General features: G+C 51.7%; 7 protein-coding genes across 7 annotated transcripts; 5 read left to right on the plus strand and 2 right to left on the minus strand.

Moving 5' to 3' along the window:
• Positions 1-846: 846 nt before the first annotated feature.
• Positions 847-1251, plus strand: AA0111_g1373 (hypothetical protein; the record flags this gene model as incomplete). The annotated part of the gene is made up of 2 exons (XM_028647025.1): positions 847-910; positions 968-1251. 2 exons carry the CDS (start codon positions 847-849, stop codon positions 1249-1251), a joined length of 348 nt encoding a protein of 115 aa, XP_028510984.1.
• A 951-nt stretch (positions 1252-2202) lies between these two features.
• On the plus strand, positions 2203-4199 carry AA0111_g1374 (Heat shock protein 2; the record flags this gene model as incomplete). Its single annotated transcript, XM_028647026.1, has 2 exons — positions 2203-2315; positions 2369-4199. 2 exons carry the CDS (start codon positions 2203-2205, stop codon positions 4197-4199), a joined length of 1944 nt encoding a protein of 647 aa, XP_028510991.1.
• A 1567-nt stretch (positions 4200-5766) lies between these two features.
• On the minus strand, positions 5767-6357 carry AA0111_g1375 (hypothetical protein; the record flags this gene model as incomplete). Its single annotated transcript, XM_028647027.1, has 1 exon — positions 5767-6357. One exon carries the CDS (start codon positions 6355-6357, stop codon positions 5767-5769), a length of 591 nt encoding a protein of 196 aa, XP_028510990.1.
• Positions 6358-7061: 704 nt separating this feature from the next.
• On the plus strand, positions 7062-16708 carry AA0111_g1376 (Vacuolar protein sorting-associated protein 13; the record flags this gene model as incomplete). The annotated part of the gene is made up of 2 exons (XM_028647028.1): positions 7062-13831; positions 13882-16708. The coding sequence occupies 2 exons, from the start codon at positions 7062-7064 to the stop codon at positions 16706-16708; spliced, it is 9597 nt and encodes a 3198-aa protein (XP_028510989.1).
• Positions 16709-17518: 810 nt separating this feature from the next.
• Positions 17519-18679, plus strand: AA0111_g1377 (hypothetical protein; the record flags this gene model as incomplete). Its single annotated transcript, XM_028647029.1, has 3 exons — positions 17519-17902; positions 17960-18371; positions 18426-18679. 3 exons carry the CDS (start codon positions 17519-17521, stop codon positions 18677-18679), a joined length of 1050 nt encoding a protein of 349 aa, XP_028510988.1.
• A 424-nt stretch (positions 18680-19103) lies between these two features.
• Positions 19104-20116, plus strand: AA0111_g1378 (hypothetical protein; the record flags this gene model as incomplete). The annotated part of the gene is made up of 3 exons (XM_028647030.1): positions 19104-19271; positions 19348-19443; positions 19508-20116. The coding sequence occupies 3 exons, from the start codon at positions 19104-19106 to the stop codon at positions 20114-20116; spliced, it is 873 nt and encodes a 290-aa protein (XP_028510983.1).
• Positions 20117-20538: 422 nt separating this feature from the next.
• AA0111_g1379 (hypothetical protein) lies at positions 20539-22572 on the minus strand (the record flags this gene model as incomplete). Its single annotated transcript, XM_028647031.1, has 1 exon — positions 20539-22572. One exon carries the CDS (start codon positions 22570-22572, stop codon positions 20539-20541), a length of 2034 nt encoding a protein of 677 aa, XP_028510982.1.
• Between the last annotated feature and the right edge of the window lie 290 nt (positions 22573-22862).

The following is a 22862-nucleotide window of genomic DNA, read 5'->3' on the forward strand; positions in this document are numbered from 1 at the left end:
ACGGTTCATATACCCATTATTGGCGTTTTGGTGCGGTGCATGTATGGCGCACTCCTCTTATCGACTTGCGTTGTTATCTCTTTCTGCTCACATAGACATTCCAGGGGGAGTTGTCTATGTACGACGCTTCTTTGAAGCATACCAGGATTAGCTCAGTTGGCTCTACCATGTCTGTATTATAGTACATCAGGATACGAATATAATCAATGTATGGGACTCTGTTGTGGATGATGAATAATCTGGGATGCTTCTCGATAAGTCAAGTACAACTTGATGCAACCTGAAACTATGTCATGTTGCCTTTGCAAGATGCCTTTCTTCCTTGTGTTCTAGTCGTTCCCTTTCCAGATACAATGCCGCCTTGGGCATCTACCGCAACTTCCTCTCTAGAATACTCACGCCCGCCAAGATCTTCTGACCTCAGAAGCCTGAGGTAGAACTCACTGTCCATTATTAGTCTGTATTCTGCTGCCCTACATCCGGAATCAGGCACACTCAGCCCGCACATCACCACCTTCTATGTATCTTCGGAGAACGAAACTCACCATGTTCATCCCGAGCTCCATCCAATAAGCCAACCACGAATATCTAGAGTACCTTCCGCTCTGGAGCACTCACTTTCGCCGCCAAGATGGTCTGAGGTCAGATGGTCTGAGGTAGAAACTTGGGAATCCGCCCCATCCATCTGCATCTGCATCTGCATCTCTCAGTTCACCATCGAGCACATCTGGACAAGCCTTTCACGGCATATGGAAGGCGCAAACACAAAAAGGGTGGGTGTAGCCAACATTCTTCCTTTTATTTTCCTTTCCTATGATCGTGCCTTCATCAACAACCACCTCCACCATGGATACCACTTCCTCGACCACCACGAATGCCTACTTCCCGGCCAAGATGTTTGAGGGAGGTTGTATGGGATAAAAACCGGACATACTTCCATCCACCTGGATCTGATTTGCGTCCTCAGTCCACCACCATCAAGAGTACACCCTGACAAAAGCCTTTATGGAGCTGGCCTATACAAGCGTCGCGACTTTTATCCTGTCCTGTATCTGGTCTTCTCTCGTTCACGATGCCTGGGTCAATCCTCATTTCAGGATCACCTTTGCCACCATGGATGTCCTTGCCGCCATATACTTCCTTTCTCGCGTTCGCTTTGTACCTGGAATATGGACTCAGCTACGCTCACCATCTCCGCCGACCCTCGCCTTCTTGAAGAGTTTACCCCAACACATACCTCAAAATGTCTAAGGCATTTACGTTGTCATTCCGGAGATGGATAGTGGTGGCTACTACATAGGCCTAGATTCTTCGAGCAAGTTTAGGGATACCCTACCCAGATGGTATTCACTGGGTTTGGCGGTGTTTGTTGGGATTATAGGAAGCGATGTATGCTTCTGGCTAGGTTTTACCTCTAGGCACAGTCCAAAAGAACTCAACCTCCAAGTTGCACCCAAATTGTGCCCTGGGGGTATTCGGTATGTTTGACATGAACACATCACAGAACAACAAGTAGTGTATACCTTCAGAGTATACTATGGACACCTCGAGCAGAGCAAACGCAAGACGGTAATGACGAAGGTGTTGCGACGACTCAACCGTTGGGCTCTGTCCGCCGATCGCAATGATTAAAAAAATCCTGGACATCTGGAAGCTACTTGAAACTACCCGTCGTTGCCATGGGCGGCATGACATATGGACCCGCTCATGGCGGGGCATTCGCTTATGTCACCGTTTTCAGATGTTGGTGGGGGGAGGGTTCCGTCATAGGCTCCCATCGGCCAGCGCCCTTTGCGGCGGCGAAAGAAGAGGCAAGAACATTCAAGCAAAAAGGCGTTGGTACCAACACGCAGGCGGTACAATCGGCGCACTGTGGATCCCTGGTGACAAGAAACTAGGTATTTGCCCCCGGAAAGCGTGCAAGGCAGCTGTTTCTAGTGGGTCGCAGAGCTTGCGCGAGCTTGCGGGAAGGTTCTGGTTGGTTGCTTGGCACGTCGAAGGCGCTGGAATTCTGTAGAAACACCACGCATCCAGCGATACAAAAACTTCGTCTGCCCGCGCCTTGGGACTGTTTCTTCTTCCACTACACACATCAAACCACACTACACCGCGAAAGCCTCACCTTTATAAGTCACCGACTTGTGAGCATTTTACGAACTTTTCTTTACCTTTGATACCCCACCACAAATACACATCGACATCATGGCACCCGCGATTGGTATCGATCTTGGAACTACCTACTCTTGCGTAGGTATCTTCCGTGATGACCGCATTGAGATTATCGCCAACGACCAGGGTAACCGGACAACACCTTCGTAAGTCACACAACTGCCCATCTGCAACAAAGACCATGCACTAACTTATCCAGGTTCGTTGCCTTCACTGACACCGAGCGTCTCATTGGTGACTCCGCAAAGAACCAAGTCGCCATGAACCCCGTCAACACCGTCTTCGACGCAAAGCGCCTCATCGGTCGCAAGTTCGCCGACGCTGAGGTCCAGGCCGACATGAAGCACTTCCCCTTCAAGGTCATCGACAAGGGTGGCAAGCCAGTTATCCAGGTCGAGTTCAAGGGCGAGGAGAAGACATTCACACCCGAGGAGATCTCATCTATGGTCTTGACCAAGATGAGGGAAACTGCCGAGTCCTACCTCGGTGGCACCGTTAACAACGCTGTCGTCACTGTTCCCGCATACTTCAACGACTCGCAACGTCAGGCCACCAAGGATGCTGGTCTCATTGCCGGCCTCAACGTCCTCCGTATCATTAACGAGCCTACTGCCGCTGCCATCGCCTACGGTCTTGACAAGAAGACCGAGGGTGAGCGCAACGTCCTCATCTTCGACTTGGGTGGTGGTACCTTCGATGTCTCCCTCTTGACTATCGAGGAGGGTATCTTCGAGGTCAAGTCCACTGCCGGTGACACTCACTTGGGTGGTGAGGACTTCGACAACCGTCTCGTCAACCACTTCACCAACGAGTTCAAGCGCAAGCACAAGAAGGACTTGACCTCCAACGCTCGTGCTCTCCGTCGTCTCCGAACCGCTTGCGAGAGGGCCAAGCGCACTCTGTCCTCTTCCGCTCAGACCTCCATCGAGATCGACTCCCTGTACGAGGGTATCGACTTCTACACCAGCATCACCCGTGCTCGTTTCGAAGAGCTCTGCCAGGACCTCTTCCGCTCCACCATGGAGCCCGTCGAGCGTGTCCTCCGCGATGCTAAGATCGACAAGTCCTCCGTCCACGAGATTGTCTTGGTCGGTGGATCCACCCGTATCCCCAAGGTCCAGAAGATGGTCTCCGACTTCTTCAACGGCAAGGAGCCCAACAAGTCCATCAACCCCGATGAGGCTGTCGCCTACGGTGCCGCCGTCCAGGCTGCTATCCTGTCTGGTGACACATCCTCCAAGTCCACCTCCGAGATCCTGCTTCTCGACGTCGCGCCGCTTTCCATCGGTATCGAGACCGCTGGTGGTGTCATGACTGCTCTCATCAAGCGCAACACCACCATCCCCACCAAGAAGTCCGAGGTCTTCTCCACCTTCAGCGACAACCAGCCCGGTGTGCTTATCCAGGTCTACGAGGGTGAGCGTGCTCGCACCAAGGACAACAACCTGCTCGGAAAGTTCGAGCTTACCGGTATCCCACCTGCTCCTCGTGGTGTTCCCCAGATCGAGGTCACCTTCGATGTTGACGCCAACGGTATCATCAACGTCTCCGCCCTCGAGAAGGGTACCGGAAAGACCAACAAGATTGTCATCACCAACGACAAGGGCCGTCTCTCCAAGGAGGAGATCGAGCGCATGTTGGCTGAGGCCGAGAAGTACAAGGCTGAGGACGAGGCAGAGGCTGCCCGTATCTCTGCTAAGAACGCTCTCGAGTCCTACGCTTACTCGCTCCGCAACACTCTCTCCGACTCCAAGGTCGACGAGAAGCTTGATGCTGGCGACAAGCAGAAGCTCACTGCCGAGATTGACAAGACCGTCCAGTGGTTGGACGACAACCAGACCGCCACCAAGGACGAGTACGAGTCTCAGCAGAAGGAGCTTGAGGGTGTTGCCAACCCCATCATGATGAAGTTCTACGGAGCTGGTGGTGAGGGTGGCATGCCCGGCGGTATGCCCGGTGGCGGCATGCCCGGTGGCGCCCCAGGTGGTGCCGGCGGTGATGACGGCCCAACCGTCGAGGAGGTCGACTAAGCGGATCGCTTCACTGCAGTCTCTTGTCTTCCTTTCCTTGTGCATCTTCAAGCATAGACTTCTTTTCCATGGGTGGTAGTTCACGGAGTTTCACGGCCAATTAATTGAGCCAGTTTCATGGTTTCTTCTTATGCATCGGATGAATAACGATCAACGATTGGGAGGAAAAGTTAGGTGGTGTCAGCATGTACTCTAATAGTGGGATAGTTCTATATCCTGTGTAGAGAATTGAGAGAATACTTCAAATACTTGGTCTTGACTTGCTTTGTGATGTTTGAAACGACGGATAGAAAGGTGCAACTTGGAAGGTGTTCACAATATGTCTTGACTTGAAACCAAATCCTAAAGGTATACAGTGTGTTTTTGTGTTTAGAATAAGTGATACAGAAGTCAGTGTATACCTTCAGGATAGAGTTTAGCAGATCTTATATCTTAACCTGAAACCAAGCTCTAAAGGTATACGGGGTGTTTTTATGTTAAAGGTAGCTAATATAGGAGTCTACGTATACCTTTAGGGTGAATCTTAGCAGATCTCATATCTTAATCTGAAACTAAACCCTGAAGGTATACAGAGTGTTCTTGTGTTTGGAATAGGTGACACAGAAGTCATCGTATACCTTTAGGGTGGAGTTTAGCAGATCTGGGGCTATGCAGCCACAGTCCAATGCAAGAGGGTATACATAGTCAAGACACATCTAGTAGTGCAACTAAGGCTGAGGTTAAAAGGCAGCAGCGTGAGCGAGATCGACAATATGATTATCGCTATCAACGCCAGCTCAGGAAGAACGCATCCCCGGAATTCAAAGCTCGCATACGCATCCACAATGCGAAACAGACGCCCAAGACCTTACTCCGTAAGCAGGCAGACAAAGCAGCTTTCAAGCACTACTGCGACACGTGCAAAGTCAACTCTCGCAATGCAACCGAGCAACAAAAACACTTGTCCGGGGATACTCATGCAGCTATTGTTCAGATAGGTGGCGCAGATCACGACGGATGGTTTAGCTGTCCAACTTGTCCTGGAAAACACTTTGAAACATCTAGAGCTTTCGGTCGACATATCAAGAGCAAAGCCCATTTGGGACACTCAGGGTTGCTCAGTTTCATAAGATTGTCTATTTATGTGCTGACACCCACTCAGATCTGGACCTCCACAGGATGTGGCTTGGTTTGAAATTGAACCCTGAAGTATACACGGTATTTGGCGTTTGAGATAGGCGCTACAGAAGTCAGCGTATACCTTCAGGGTGGAGTGACAACAATGTGTGTAGATGCTTGATGTTATGCTATCTGAGGGTATCATGACTATTGTACATGTTGCGACTTGCGCAACAACTCTAACCTCCCTGCGCCTCAAATGTGACCTCGTCGACAGATACCATGGAGGTTTTCCCCTTGTCGTCACCGAAAGAATTCGGTACCCTCTGGGGATTCTTATCCCTTGAGTGGGTATACGACCTGGCAAAACTCCCTTCTTGACGTATACCAAGCGCTTGCGTATCAGTGTTCTGCGTGTGTGAACCCATTGTCTACCATCAGGGTCTACTCTGGCATATGCCATGACTTATCATGCACCTAGCTCCTCCATATTCCTACTAAATGCCCCCTTGACCTCCTCTCCAGGTCCTCTCTTCCTCCAAACATCCTCACTATTCGGGCCACTCTTTACCCTCTCCTCCTTCTCGCGATACCGATCCTGAATCATCCTCTCCTTGACGTCCTGGCCGCTATAACTATTCTTGGTGCGCATGCAGAACCAGAAATCGTTCCAGTGGTCGGAGCAACTGCGCAGTTGTCCGTACCGATATATGTCGTTGAAGTGGCCGCCCAACGAGGAGCAGTAGAAGGCGCTGTCGAAGGCTGCGCGGCAGGACATGGAGCGTGGAAGGGTAGGGTCGAATTCCTCGGGGGCATCGGGGGCAGATGAGTTTTGCGAGGTTGACGAGGACGATGTGCTGTTTGTGGAGAAGGAGGGTGGTGCGAGGTGTGGGTGGGCGGCGTAGAAGTCGGGATCGTTGGGGGCGGAGGTAGGTTGGTGCTCTATGGTTTGTGTCGATGCATCGCTGGGCTTTTGCACGGGAGCTGTGGTAGTGGATATGGTTTGTGGTTGTTGCTTTGCAGAGGCATCTGCGCCTGAGCTCGAGAAGGGCCAGACCATTGTGAGATGTTTAGAGAACTTGTCGTGGTATAAGGGACGCGCTGTGCAGGAGCTTCGCTGTATTGGTCGAGGTGGGAGTATAACGTGAATTATCGAAAGTCGAAATCGCGGCAAAGTTCTGGCCAATGTGCTGCGGATGGCAATTGAACAATTGGCCCAGGCTAGTATGCTGGTATGCAGGCCCAGATGGATCCGCGGGGGCTTGGAGGCGTGGGCAGAAATTCAAGAAATCCGCAATGGAAATGGCACTTCCGGCGAATCAAACAAGAGACGGCCCGCACACGTGAGCGGGAAGACTATGCGCTACGTCATGCATCGCCCTTGTAGCTGCCTTGGAGATCACTTCCACTCCACCTTTACGCGTCCTGTGCGTCGTCTAATTACTGGCGGGTTACTGTGCTGTCTGCTGTCTTTGGGTTTGTATTCTATTCTCGACACTCCCTGCGGCCTGTTTCCACCGCCGCCTCGGTAATACTCCACGCAGCACAACACTCAGACCTGTGCCTTACCCGCCCCACCTTGTATTTACCTACCACAATTGCCCCAATCGTGGCATCTACCCGTTGACGGCCGTTCCCTATGAATCCACACAGTTCTACGACATAACGATCCCCCTCCGACCCCGATATACCCTATACCCCACCTACCTACTCACCCACCTACGCTTCGACGCCCGGCCTGGGTAACGGTCGCCCACCGCCACCATGCTCGAGGGACTCGTGTCAACATTGCTGAATCGGTTCTTGGGCATGTATGTCCAGAACTTCGATCCAAAGCAATTAAATGTCGGCATCTGGTCTGGCGACGTCAAGCTGCGAGATCTCGAACTTCGTCGAGAAGCCCTTGATCAGCTACGCCTACCGCTGAACGTCGTTGAAGGACATCTTGGCTCGCTCACACTATCCATACCCTGGTCAAATCTACGAGGGAAGCCGCTAAAGGTCAACATTGAAGATGTGTTCCTACTTGCCGCGCCCAAGGAAGATGCAGACTATGACGCAGAAGAGGAGGATAAGCGTGCGCATGCTGTCAAGATGGAGAAGCTTGACAGCGCGGAGCTGCTGAAGGAGCGCAACACAGAAGGCATGAGCGCAGAAGAGCAGCAGAAGAACCAGAGCTTCACCGCGAGCTTGATTACCGCCATCGTCGACAACGTCCAGGTCACCGTCAAGAACATCCACATCCGATACGAAGACTCCATCGCCGACCCCGGACACCCATTCGCCCTTGGTGTTACCCTCGCAGACTTCAGTGCTATCAGCACTGACGAGAACTGGAAGCCTACCTTCATCCAAGGTACATCGGCCTCGACGCACAAGTTGGCCACGCTGGGCTCGTTGGCGGTATACTGGGACACAGATGCGAAGCTCATTGGTACTGGCAAGGGCAGTCAAAGCAGCGAAGAGCAGCAAATCGACCGAGCAGACTTCATTGAGCGCGCCAAGGGCATGATTGCAAGAGGCGACAACCCAGATCTGGGCGATCACCAGTTTATCCTCAAGCCCATCAGTGGTCGCGCTGGCTTAGAGATGGACAAGACTGGCAAAATGGATGTGGCCAAGATGAAGGCTCGACTTCTGTTTGATGAGCTTGGTTTCATCATTGACGAGGATCAATACCGCGATGCCCTCATGCTAGTCGACCTGTTCCACTACTTCATCCGCCACCAAGAGTACAAGAGGCTGCAACCTAAGTCATCACCCAAGGAGGATCCTGCTGGTTGGCTTCGATTCGCCGGTAAGGCTGTACTTGACAAGATCCATGAGAGAAACCGACAATGGAGCTGGGATTACTTCAAAGAGCGCCGCGACGACCGTATACGGTACATTGAACTTTTCAAGAAGAAGAAACGCGATGAGAAGCTTGATGCTACTGAGGCCGAAGACCTGGATAAGCTCGAGCGAAAGCTGAAATACGAGGACCTCCGCTTCTGGCGCTCTTTGGCACGGAATGAACTACGCAAGGAGAGTGTTGCGATACCGAAACCGCCGCCCAAGCAAACATGGTCTTCTTGGGTATGGGGAAGCAAAAAGGAAGAACATCATGACGACGAGAACACTCAGATGAGCGAACAACAGAGGAAGGAGCTCTACGATGCCATCGACTGGGACGAGAAGAAGGCTATTACTGAGTCGGTGGATATGCCTCGCGAACACGTCAAGCTAGAGGTCAATATGAGCTTGCGAACCGGCAGCTTCACACTCAAGCGCGATCCCCATGGCAAATCCAACGAGATCCTCCGGCTGCTCTTTGACTCCTTCAGTACTCAGTTCCTGCAACGTACGGATTCCATGTTCGTCAAAGTCGCGCTCGAGGGTATGCGCCTTTACGACGGTACGACCGAGGGCAGCCTCTTTCCCCAAATCATCACAGTCAAGGATGCACCGCCTGTTCCGGACGACAAGCGCATTGAAGAGCTCAATGATGATGAGTCGCCCAAGGACGAAGATGATGATGAAGATGGTGAGGACAAAGAAGACCCATTCTTCTTCCTCACTTTCGAGAACAACCCACTGGATGGAGCGGCCGACACAAACCTGACCATGAAGCTGAAGGGCATGGAGTTTGTTTACAACCCCAGGTTCGTGGTGGAGGTAGCAAAATTCTTCAAGCCTCCAGAGAGACACATGGAGTCTATCGGCGCGCTCATGGAGACCGCTGGAGCGACTGTTGAAGGCATTCGGCAACAAACACGCGCAGGCCTGGAGTTCGCGCTTACCGAACACAAGACTATCAACGCGCAGCTCGATCTTCAAGCGCCGCTCATTATCGTGCCAGATTCCGTCACAAAGAAGTCAAGCAACTGTCTCATCGTCGATGCTGGTCATGTGAGCGTAACGAGCGAACTCGTCGACAAGGACACTCTTCGTGATATTCAGGCAAAGCAAAAGCAGCAGTACACTGACGAAGATTTCCGCAAATTGGAGAAGCTTATGTACGACAAATTCGATCTGAAGCTCCACTCAACACAGGTACTCATAGGACCATCTATCGAAGAGACCCGCGCACAGCTCGACAAAGATTCTAGCTTGAAGAACTACCACATCGTTGACCGGATTAATATGGACTTCAAGATCGAGATATGCATTGTTCCAAAGGCGTCAGATCTCACCAAGTTCCGTGTCTCCGGAAACCTACCGGTGCTCCATGCCTCTGTGTCGGATTCTAAATACAAGAACCTGATGAAACTGATTGACGTAGCTATCCCAAAGTTTGGCAATGACGGACCGAGCAAGCAAGTAACCGAGGGCGCGAAGGGCCCTGCAAATCTGAAGCCTACAAGCGACGCCAAGGCTGATTCAGATCCTCTTGGGCGGTCGCGCTCAAAGTCGTTTGCGTTTTCCGCGCAAGAGCATGAGCTGGTTATGGAAGAAGAAGGTCATGATGGAGACAAGGACGAGAAGTTCTCTGACGCCCCGGAGATCCGAGACGAAAAGAAAGAGGCACATCTGCATCAGCGCAACTTCGAATTCAAGTTCACAGTCGACAAGCTTCAGGGTTCATTGTACAGAGCAGATCCAGAAGGGAGAAAGTCTGATCAGCTACTGGTTGAGCTCATTGCTGAGAGCTTTGATCTCGACTTTTACCAGGAGGCTTTCGAGATGGCTGCGGACGTTCGTCTGAAGAGCTTGGCTGTTGAGGACCACGTCGAGGAGTCTACTCTCCCTGAGTTCAAGAACATCATCTCTTCAGAGGATGTGTCAGCGGACGAACAGAAGGATTTGTTCTCACTCAAGTTCGTCAAAGTGAACAAAGAGTCTCCTGAGTTTCAGACCAAGTACGAGGGTATTGCTACCAACTTGGATGTGGCTGTCTCAACGATCAACTTGATAGTAACCAGGCGGACACTACTCACGTTGCTGGACTTCGTCCTCGATACCTTCACCAATCCGGGTCAACCGCAAAATCAGCAAGCTCAGATAACCGACAAGGAAGAACAGCAGCCGGTTGCTAACCAAACTCAAGCGGAGCCCGACAAGATACGCATTCGAGCAGAGCTCAAGCGCATCGCTGTTGTTCTGAACAACGACGGCATACGTCTAGCTACACTGAGTTTGAACTCTGGAGATGTTGGCATCTTCCTCAGCGGCAAGACGATGCGCATTGGTGGACGTCTTGGAAATTTGTCGCTCATCGATGATATCAATCAAGGTGTCTCTGAGGAATCGTCGCTCCGTCAATTGGTCACTATCGAGGGCAAGAACCTGGCCGATTTCAGCTACGAGACCTTCGATCCAGATGCGGAGAGCTATCCTGGGTACGACATGGCTGTCGCACTGAAAACAGGTTCTATCAAGATCAACTTCCTTACAGAGCCTTTCCGTAAGATCATGGAGTTTGCTGTCAAGTTCGGTAAGATGCAGGCAATTTTTAATGCAGCTCGTCAGGCTGCGGCAAACCAGGCAACACAGGTACAGCAACGAGCTACCAAGTTCCATTTTGACATTACAATCGCCACACCTATTGTTGTCTTCCCACGTATGGTAGTGTCCGATAAACCAGATCGTGACACTCTTACTGCAAATCTGGGAGAGATCTACGCGAAGAACAGCTTCGTGCCTCTTGATGATTCTAAGGGCGCAGAGACCGCGAACAAGCTGTCGGCCGGCATCCGCAACATCAAGCTTACGTCGAAGCTGCACTATGATGAGAATCGTTCAGAAGAACTGCAGCTAATTGACAAAGTTGATCTCGACTTCAACATTACCATGGTCGAGCATAAAGCAGGTCAGCAGCGCCCGGATCTCGAAATCGACGGTAATATGTCAAACATCAACCTACAACTCACACCGGAGCAAATGAAGTTCGCGCTAGAACTGTCGCGCTCAATACCCGCAGCATTTGCCACCGAGTCGGACGCTATCGATCAAGACGTGCAGGCTGAACTACCAAAGGAGACGACAGAACCTGCGCGCCGATTAACCGACAAGGACGATGGAAAATCTGAGCCCTCTAAGGATGTAGTCACTTCACAAGGACCCGAACTGCACTCCGCTGACGACAGCAAGTGGACGAAGCTGGACTTTGTCTTCAAGGTCGGCACGATTGGCTTGGAGCTTGTCAAGAGCGAGGATGGCGAGCCTGTAGGCGACGTTGAAGCCGCTAGTCTCTCAAAATTCTCCCTCAACGATACCAACGTTAAGGTCCGCATGATCAGCGATGGAGCAATGGAGGCTGAGCTAGTCGTGCAATCGTTCACGATCCGAGACAGCCGCACGCAGGGAACGAACAAGTTCCGCAAGATTATGTCGCTCATCAACAACGATGTCAAACAGCAGTTCATGGCTAGTGTGTCAATCTCAGGCGGACAAGAGCGCAACATGATCGCACTTCTTACTATCGATAGTCCAAGAATTATTCTTGCACTGGACTACCTTTTCGCTCTGCAAGCGTTCGCAAATGCAGGCCTCGCCACTGATGAGCCTCTGGTCATTGAAGAGGCGCCTGTCGAACAGGATGAGACTGACAGTGACAACGACGATATCATGTCACCCGATGGCTCTCGAACATTGGAACAACCGGAGCCTGCCGAAGAGTCCACTGATAACGGCATGAACATGTCATTCCGTGTCAATTTGGTAGACGCCCAAGTCGTGCTTATTGCGAACCCAGCGATGGCCAGCTCAGAAGCTATTGTACTTGGTACGAAGCAGGTGCTTGTATCTAAGCAGCAAGCGATGACTTTGCAAGTCGACAAGGTTGGCATGTTCTTGTGCCGTATGGATCGGTTTGAGACGAACCGTATGCGCATTCTTGATGACTTCAGTATTCAGACAGCTCTGGATATGAGAAATCAAGGCTCGACATCCTCGATGATGAGCATTACCGTTGACATCGAGCCTCTTGTGCTTCGCCTATCGCTGCGCGATATTCTGTTAGCAATGCAGATTGTGAACAGGGCGTCGGCAATGGCAGCGCCTGCCGAGAAACCTATGCCTTCGGCAGAGGCCAAGCAGCTCAAGTCGGGTACACCATCGAAGAAAGGTACTTCACACGCAGGCAAGACACTCAGTCAGAAGCCTCGAACCAAGTCTCTTGCAACCACGGCACGATCTGGAAAACAGGTCGCACAGCAGCAGGCGCCTCCTTCTTCTGCTGTGCTTAAGCGAGAAGAGCTTCATGTCAGCTTTGAAGGTATACGAGTTGTTCTCATTGGCGATGTACACGAAATGCCCATGCTCGATTGGCGCGTAAAGAAGTTTGGCGTCGATGTACGAGATTGGTCAGGAGCGATGGTCGCCGACACATCACTCGATACCCTGATCAATGTGTACAACTTCTCCAAATCTGCATGGGAGCCGCTGATCGAGCCCTGGAGTGTCGGGTTCCACATGGCCAAGAACCAGAATCCTGACAAGCTGACCGTCGATATCTACTCCCGCAAGTCCATGGAGCTCACAGTGACAGCCGCCACGATTGCACTGGGCTCCAAGTCATTCGACTTCCTCACGAGCGAAGATGACATTCTATCGAAACCGCGGGGTAGTGATGCTCCGTACCGCGTGCGCAATTACACAGGCTTTAGTCTCGATGTCTGGGCCGACGGCAAGGAGCAAGAAGGTTTTGCAGCTAAGCTTGAAGACGGAGAAGAGCAGCCTTGGCGATTTGAAGACCCCATGTCGACAAGAGAGTCGCTTTCCACAGACGGCGCAACAGGCATGCTTGGTATTAAGCTGCAGGGGAGTGGCTTCGACACTCTCACTCGCGTACCCGTTCATCGGGAGGGCGAGTTCCTATACAACCTAAAGCCCAAGCAAGATCGCATTCAACACCGTCTGTTGATTGATGTAAAACTTGGTGCCGACAACGTCAAGAACATCACTATTCGCTCCCCAATGTTAGTGGAGAACAACACGCAGATTCCGATCGAGCTCGGCATGTACAGCCCAGAAGATGGCCATCTCCTCAAGATCGACAAGATCGCCCCTGGAGATGCTCGACCAGCACCTGTGGGCGCCTGCTATATGCACTCCATCGTCATCCGTCCAGACCAAGGCTTCGGCTATGCCTGGTCCAATGAGCGCTTGTTCTGGAAAGACTTGCTCAAGCGTCCCACGAGGACGATTACCTGCCGTGGCGAACAAGACGACCAGTCTCCACCGTTCTACTTCCAGCTACATGCGGCCTACGACAAGAAAGACCCCTTGACCGGTGTGTACCCTTACATGCGACTTCGCCTCCAAGCACCCGTCGAAGTTCACAATCTCCTTCCATATGACTTCAAGTATAGAATTTATGACAGCAACACGAAGAAAGATTGGACAAACTTCCTTAGGAAGGGTGGCATCAGCCCGGTGCATGTCGTGGAGCTCTCGCATCTTCTTCTCATTAGCGTAGAGATGCAGGACGGGCCCTTCAAGCCAAGCAAGTTTGGCATCATCAACTCCACCGATCGCGAGAGCTTTAGGAGGGAGAAAACCTTGGAGGTCAAAGACAACAATGACACGACTCTGCATCTTAACATGCATTTCTTGTACGTACATTACCCTACGATCTCAACTCAAAAGTGCTGACAATCCTTAGCAACTTCCCTGATGGCGGTGGCGCCTTCAAGGTAGCAATCTACAGTCCCTACATCGTTCTCAACCGCACCGGCCTTCAACTCGATGTCCGCGCTCAGCAGCTCATGGGCCAAGCCAGGGCTGCTGCCGGACAAGGTGTCGTCTCGGATAACCAAAACGATGCCGGCAAGGCTTTGCCGTTTATGTTCTCCTACCCATCGGACAATAAGAAGAACCGAGCTCTTATCAAAGTCGGCGATTCTAACTGGAGCAAGCCTCAGAGTTTCGATGCGATCGGTAGCTCATACACAGTAGCGTTGCCTTCAAACAAGGCACGCTCCGACATGCACTTGGGTGTCTCAGTTTCGGAGGGTGAAGGCAAATACAACTTGACCAAGAGCGTTTCCATTGCGCCACGCTTCATTGTCAACAACAAGATGAAGGAAGAGTTACTCATCCGTGAGCCTGGTCAATCTGACTGGATGACGGTGAAAGACGGAGAGCTTTTCCCTCTTCGCTGGCTACGACAAGGCGGAGCGCCGCAACTGTCTCTCTGCTACCCTGGTGTTAACAACCAATGGTCTTCTCCATTCAACATCTCCAACGTTGGAAATGTTCACGTCAAGCTCTCCAAGGCTGGACAGCGCCAGAAGCTTGTTCGTGTGGACATCCTGATGGAAGCAGCAACAATCTTCATTCACGTCAGCGTTGAGAACAAGCATTGGCCATTCTCGTTCAAGAACATGAGCGACCAGGAGTTCCTGTACTGGCAAGCCAACCCGAATTTGGATGAGGACGAGGATGACCGCGGTTCTGGCTTCAGACCAATTAGATACCGCCTACCTCCTAGGAGCATCATGCCATATGCATGGGATTTCCCGGCTGCAAAGAACAAGGAAATCGTCATTAGCGCTAACGGAAGGGAGCGTCACGTCAAGCTTGCCGAGATTGGACCTCTCATTCCATTCAAGATACCACCTGGCCAAGAACGAGGCGGCATGAAGGTTATTGACCTGAACGTCGTTGCAGCAGGTCCCACACAAACTCTCGAGGTATCGAACTACAAGCCATCTAAGAGTATGTACAAGCAAAAGTCTGCTGGCACGTCTTCCTCCGCTACTGGATTTGAAGTCAAGGACATGGACACCGACGTCACTTTCAAGGCGCAGCTACGACTTGCTGGTATCGGTATATCACTAGTCAATCGTCATCTGAAGGAGTTAGTGTACGTCACACTACGCGACATCGAGCTGAAGTACTCCGACTCGCCGCTCTACCAGATGGTCAACATGCAAGTCAAGTGGATCCAAGTCGACAACCAACTCTACGGTGGCATCTTCCCCATCATCTTCTACCCCAGTGTCGTTCCAAAGACAGGCAAGGAGATGGAGGCACATCCCATCTTCCAGACAACAATCACCAAGGTCAAGGACGATTCGTATGGTGTACTTTACATCAAGTACTTCACGTTCCTCCTCCAGCAAATGACCATCGAAATTGATGAGGACTTCATCTTCGCTATGATCGACTTTGCGAACATACCTGGCGCTTCCTGGTCCGAGGAGAAGCAGGGCAAGCTGTGGGATGACAACCTCAGCATACCAGAGCCAAAACAAGAGCAATCTGGTCAGGATGTCTACTTTGAGCTGCTCCATCTGCAGCCCATGCAGATTGATTTGTCATTCGTTCGAACAGAACGCATCAATGCCGAGGACACCATGAGCACTTCCAACCCATTTATGTTCGCTGTCAACGTACTCACCATGTCGATCGGCAATGTCAACGATGCGCCGGTGCGATACAACTCCTTGATGTTGGAGAATGCCCGCATCTCCACCACTGCATTGATCAACAACATCAAGAATCATTACGTTCAAGAATCTTTGCGACAAGTGCACGTCATCATCGGATCCGCTGACTTCCTTGGCAACCCAGTCGGTCTATTCAACAACATCAGCTCTGGTGTCGCTGACATTTTCTACGAGCCGTACCAAGGACTTGTCAAATCGGATCGTCCAGAGGATCTCGGTATCGGTATCGCAAAGGGTGCATCAAGCTTCGTCAAGAAGTCCGTCTTCGGATTCTCGGACAGTATGGCCAAGTTCACTGGCAGCATGTCAAAGGGACTTTCTGCAGCAACATTGGACAAGGAGTTCCAGGACCAGCGTCGCATGTCGCGATCTCGTAACAGGCCTAAGCATGCCCTCTACGGCATAACATCTGGTGGAAATGCCTTTGCTAGCAGTCTTGCCAGCGGTCTTGGTGGTCTTGCTCGCCATCCTATCCAAGGAGCGGAGAAGGAAGGTGCTCTCGGTTTCGTCAAAGGAGTCGGCAAAGGACTGCTGGGCGTACCTACCAAGGCCGCTATTGGCGCCTTCGACCTTGCTTCCAACATGGCAGAAGGCGTCCGCAACACAACCACCGTCTTCGACCAAGAAGGCCTCGATCGCGTTCGTCTCACCCGTTTCATTGGCACCGACGGCATCGTCCGGCCCTACTCCCAACGCGAAGCTCTTGGTCAGTTCTGGCTCAAGACACTCGACAACGGCAAGTACTTCAACGAAGACTACATTGCGCATCTTGAACTCCAGAACAAGGAGATGCTCGTCATGCTCACGTATAATGGCCTTATGATGGTGCGGACGAAGAAGCTGCAGACAGAATGGGACGTACCACTCAAAGACGTGCAGACGATTAGTAAAGAGAGGACGGGGCTGGGGATCACGCTCAAGGGAGGGACGAATGGACCGTTTATCCCTGTGAGTGATGAGGGAAGTCGGAATTGGTTTTATCGACAGGTTGCTGTAGGGGTCAATGCTTATAATGATCGGTGGAATGCGAAGGGTTGATTGGGATGAATGAAAGGTTGGGAGTGGAGGTGTTTTCCAAGATGTTTGACAGGAAGAGACGCGGAGTAGAAGCGTTCCTTCAATGAGGCATATGAGTACATGGCATAGCGTGGGTTCAGAATGGGCTTTCTGTTTCGATTCGGCGACCTATAATGTTTACTCTTTCTATGATGAGCTTGATGAGCTTGATGAATGAGATATTCTTTTCTACAATAATGTCGTCTGATGGTGATGGGTGCGGGTCCGCTCTGGGAACCTTCAACGTGGCCATTCTGAGCATATGGCAGCATCATCATGTGCGGAATCGATTCATGAACCTTCCTGCAATGTAATTACAAGGCCGCCTAGCTTTATCGAGATGCAACGATGGTTTGCGTCATCTAGTGCCGTGTCCACGGTGTTGACTTATCATTATCGCCGGGCTAGAGCGAGACTGCGCCGAGCTATGTTCGAGTCGATGCGATCGCATGTAAAGACCCACCACGCAAAGGCACATTTTGTCTCATTGTGACAGACTCGTCGCAAGTATTTACGGGTCACGGCACCGTTGAGATCCACATGCGACCGTGATGCCGAAGCATGGCCGGCGATATGATGTAAACAGCGTGACGTCACACTGGCGTCGCGCGTCAACTTGCGGGGGAAAGCTTAAGCTTGCAGCAGTAATCGCAGTTGGAGAGCGCTATCTTGCTCATTTCCTCATTACTTCTCCTCCATATACCCTGCTCCTTGTCCTGTGTACATTACAACTTTGCTTCTGCATCTCTCTTGCTTTTCATACCCCATATTGCCTCCCTTCGATAATCTAATATGCTTCGCAACGGTGCATCGCGCCTCGCGCTGAGATCGGTAGCCGCGCCCAAGTCGGCACGACCGGCTGCAAGTTTCACCTGCACAACACCTCAACTACAATGGGCAACACAATTCGGTTCTTTGGCTGCGAGGAGACCACAATTAGCGCAGGCGACTGCGGTACAGCTGAAGCCGGCCTCTGCAATCTTGCGCCGAAGCCTTGCTGATAAGACATTGACGGAAGGGCAAAAGCAGGCGGAAAGCAGATATGCACATGAGAAGATTAAGCCCACCCCAGAGACCGTGTCTAGCACCAGTTCCACACATCCCATGTTCTCCGAAGTTGGGGCAGAACAACCACAAAATGAGGTGGACATGATGGCGGGCGTGAAGCACGATGTGGTATGCACACGATACTCTCCACGGTCTTTCTGAACCCGGCATGCTAACATACAGCAGCACGCCATCAAGGACACATTTTCCCTTGCTAATGTCCCACGAGAAGCATACTACATGGGCCTTGCCGGCACACTTCCCTACCTTGCAACCTCCATCTCCACCGTCTACCTATCCTGGGAACTCAACCACAGCGTCGCTGGCTATGGCATGATTTTCTCTGAGAAGAACGCCGCGTATCTCCTCACTCTCATTGAGCCCCTGCAAATCGGATACGGAGCATCCATCCTGAGTTTCCTCGGCGCTATTCATTGGGGGCTTGAATGGGCTGGCTACGGCGGCTACCAGGGATACAAGCGTTATGCTATTGGTGTTGTGGCACCCATGGTAGCTTGGTCGACATTGCTCATGCCGGTCGAGGGCGCGCTGATTTCGCAGTTCTTGGGCTTCGTTGCGTTGTACTACGTTGATACTCGTAAGTCTAGATCTGTTTCTCTTGTCCCTGAAGCTGTACTGATACCGAACATAGGCGCAACATACCGTGGCTGGACACCCAACTGGTACGCTGTGTACCGCTTTGTCCTTACCATGATCGTCGGTGCTAGTATTGTCCTTACCCTTATCGGCCGCAGCGAGCTTCCCGAGCACATTCCTGGATCTGTTGATAGGGCCAAGGTCTTCAAGGAGGATGGCTCATCTGAGGAGAGGCTGGCTGAGCACGAAGAGGCGGCTGCGGAGAAGAAGAAGCACGCTGCGCGCAGCGACAACAGGGGTGAGAAATAAGCAGGAAGAAGAGCTCGGCTGAGGCGATGAACATCTCTTTTGTCTGCAAAGGCGTTCCTGGCGAGGAGGCCATGATTGTGTTTTCATCGTGTATATAATTCAGAGTACCCTGCTATGGCGTGTCATATCTTGAAACAAAGTTACTCAATTGCCTGTCTTGCCTGCTAGTGTTATTAATTGACAATGCGAATCTTGCGCATGTGAGAGTGGTCCACCGACGCGACTCGCGCGCCCCAATGGCAACTGTGGCACCTCCGCCCTTGGCTCCGCACTTTGCGCACATGCTCCCATCGTCATCGCTCACAAGCTGGCCACATCCCACCAGTCCAATACCTTATCACCTCGGCCACTTTACCTACCATGCTATGAACATTACCAGTCGCATCAACTCTCTCACTCTGCTTCTTCTTCTCTTTTCAACGCGATGATCTCCTCGGGCTTCACAAACGCGCCCGTGACACAATTCCTCGTCTTCGGCACCGTCATTGGCGCGCTACTGGCTACGATTACGGATTCGAGATATTATTTGCATATTCAAGTCGTGCCGCATATTTGGCAGTATGGGCAGTTTTGGAGGTTTGCGGTTTGGCAGGTATGTGAGAGGCGGAAGAAGTATATGAGAAGAAGAAGAAGAAGAACCAGGCAGACGCTGACATGTTATTCAATAGCTGAGCTTCACAAATTCGACTGAAGTCCTCTTCGCAGTATTGACGTTTTACCAACTGCGTGTCGTGGAAAGGTTATGGGGGAGTAGGAAATTCGCTGTACGTTATCCCATCCACCATCTTCCTCTTCTCTCTCTACCACGTCCAACTAACATCTCGACAGTCCTTTCTCCTCTCAACTCTCCCCTACACGACCCTGCTTCCTCCTCTCCTTGTAACCTTCGTCCTCCGCCCGTTGACTTTCGGCGCAATAAACTACCTCCCCGCTGGTCCCACACCCATCCTCTTCGCCCTCCTCGCAAACTACTACGCTGCGATTCCATATACATACCGGTACAAGATCTCGCCGTGGTCCGCACCTACACCATCATCATCATCGACACAGTCGAATACCCAGTCCCTCTCAGCGCTCTGGTCACGCAGTCTAACGCTGACATCAAAATCACTATCCTACCTCCCTCCCCTCCAACTCGCGCTCAGCCAATTTCCGGGCAGCCTGGTCGCGGCAGCTGTGGGGTGGGGCGTGGGCACAGCGTATCGTAGGGATGTTCTGCCTGGAGCAAGCCGCTGGAGAGTTCCGGGGTGGATGGTTGGTGAGGAGAAGAAAGGGGGTTTCGAGGGGCTGAGAGCGAGGCTAGATGCTGAGAGGGAGAGGGAAGGTGGTGGAGCGGGGTTGGCGACGGGGATTCTGGCGGAAGACGGGCAGGCGAGGCAAAGGAGGACGTTGGGAGATATGGTTGCTGAGCAGTTTAGAGGGGATAGACGGGCGTAGATGGGGAACACACAAAGATGTATGGTTTACATGGAGGGTCTTTGTATATTAACAGCTTGGAATACATGTTGGCTTCACTTGTCATTGTGGGAACTTTTGGTTCAGGGAGATGTGACGGTATTAAGTGATGTCGACGTATTCGACTAGTGATACAGTTTTCTGCTATCCTGGCAGATGGATGTTTGATGCGACAAAAATCGCAGTCTCAAAATGAACCGCCCACGCTGTTAATAGGTAAAGATAGTTCGGACAAGCCGTCATGACCTCCTTGTCGGGTATAATCCTCCGCTCTCTGATAGAACGCCGGAAAAAAAGTTAGGAGGAAAGAATCAGGTCGTACAATCATTAGGAATTAACGGGAAAAACAATATAGGGAAAAGAAAAAAAAACACAAGGGAAAGGGCAACTACTCAAGAAGCACCTTAACTTCTCCGTGAAGAAGATCCAACACTACCCCTGGTCTTTCGTAGAAAGTCGTCTTCGCTTTCTTTGACATTGAACAAAAAGTCCTTTTCGACAGGATGACTATTCAAAGCTGTCAGCGGCGTAGTCTCGCCTGGCTTCCGTCGGGAACCGCTACTCCTCAGCGTATCGACGTAGGCATTTAGACCATTAGTTGTGCGGACGGTATTGCCAGTGTCAATAGGAGGCGGAAGGGGAGCAACCGATCTCGACCTAGAATGAGGTTTAGAAGGTCGCGGTGTCTGTTGATCCCGTTGGTCCTTTTGTTGTTGCTGCTGAGCCAGTGCTTGAGGTAGAGTCAGACGATCTAAACTGCGCCACCATCCGTCCCTGTCTTCGCGTGGATCTACAACCGAGGTTAGATCGGTTGTGGAGGCATTGGAGACGGGAGGAGGAGAGGAGTCAGAGGATATCATTTCCCACCCTGATGACATGAGGTCCGCGTTGGGGAGTGTATACATGGTGGATGGTCTGTCAGCATCGGTTGTTCGGCGGTGTGGTATGCGGCGTTGAAGGTGCTCGTCTGAATTTGTAGTACTCGCACGCTTGCTGGTGCTGCGTGAAGGGACTTGAGGGGAAGTCTCTTGCATGGACTGTTGGCGACCTGCAAAACTGGCAGAAGTGCTGGTGGTGTTTGGGACGTAACTTGATGACGGGCGGCGATCACTTGATTTCCTGCCTGACAAAGTCCTACGGGGGCGGTATAAACCTCGCAGACCGTCCGGTTGGCGTTCGTGAGATTGCGGGGCAACTGTATGCGGTCGAGCTGGGGAGATCTCTGCTGCGTCCATCAAAGACCGCGAGGGCGGCTGGTAACCTTGGCGATGAGGTACGGGGGTCCTAGAGGGGGTGGCAGACCTGTCGTCGGCGATGATTGTCGGAATCTCTTGTTGGTATGTAGTGGGAACCTGAGGAACTTCTGGAAGTGGAGAGGGAGACGCTTCGCGTAATGCTTTTAGAGAGACAGCAGACATACGCTCAGACAGGTCTCGAGCAGACTTCCGCCGCTCTTCGGTCAAGTCAAGAAACTTCTTTGACCGTTCTGAAGGCGTAAACGACCTTATCGATTCATGGCTCGGCTTGACTGACGGCGTGTCCTCTACCTGGCTGTAGTAATCCGAGTCGAAATGAGAAGTAGTAGGGCGTTCCTCGTCCACACTGTAGACGCTAGGCGGGTACTTTGCAGGAGTGTTAACGAGTGTGCTAGCGGGAGAATGGCTTTCTATCACCATGACGCGCTCTTTGAGCATCTTGAGTTCCTTGTCGAGTAAAGCCTTTTCCTCCTCCATCTTGATGATGCACTCGGCCGCTTCTGCAAGAGCAGTCTCGTGTTCTGTGAAATGCGCGGCAGTCTCACTTGCTATAGCGGTGAGCTCCACGTTGTTCATCCGCTGTTCTTCGTTGTCTTCTCGTAAGCTGGAGATTTCCTCACTCATCTTATCCAGTTTGAGTTTCAGTTGTTTGTTCTCCGCACGCAGCTCGTAGTTTTCATCCTCCAGTGGCTCGAGTCGCTCAACTTGCTCTTTCGCAGTCGTCAATTGATGTTGTAGCTCTTTATTGTCTTTCTTCAGCAGTTCCACCCGCATGTTGGAGGTCATTAACGACTCCTTTAGCTTTTGGATATCATTGGTGAGGTCGCGATTCGTCTTGGAGCGCGGCGTGCCAACATCGCTAGGTCTTCGTCGCCGGATGGGCGAAACGGGTGTTGTTTGCTCCTCGGTGAGGGCGAACTCGTCAAAGACATCGGGTGAGGTTTTGGGTGTATGTATATCCAAGGGCATCGACGTTGGTGGCGGTGGCGCCTTGACTTCCTGAGGCGAAGGCGTTGGTGTGTTCTGTGCCCTCCGTGCTTCCAGCGCATGTCGTAGGAAATCTGATTTTGGCGCAACAGAGTAAGTGCTCGATCGCGAAAGCGTAGGTTTCATCTGGTCTGGCGTCGACGGCCTATAGGCAGTTCCCCGCGCAGAACTGTGTGGTGACGAGATGCTCGACATATTGATGTAAGGTTCCGGACAAGAATTAGGCCCGGTAAAATTGCGCGTATGCGTTGTTCCTTTAAGTGAAGCAGTCGGTGGCAATACGTTGTGTATCGCGACTAGTGTGCACGAACAATGATCCCCCCCTAGTTTGACCGTTGGGCCGGGAGTAAGACAGGCGCCGTTGTGTAGTTGGTCGAGAAGGTTTAGGACGACGGCGGGGTATTATATGGCGTATGTGAGAGTTGTTGATGGGAAAGAGACTTGGGTGACGTAGCGTGCGAAGATGGGTGGATAGTCGCTCGAGA

This window comes from Alternaria arborescens (assembly GCF_004154835.1).
Source record: "Alternaria arborescens strain FERA 675 chromosome Unknown contig_2, whole genome shotgun sequence".
NCBI lineage: Eukaryota > Fungi > Ascomycota > Dothideomycetes > Pleosporales > Pleosporaceae > Alternaria > Alternaria arborescens.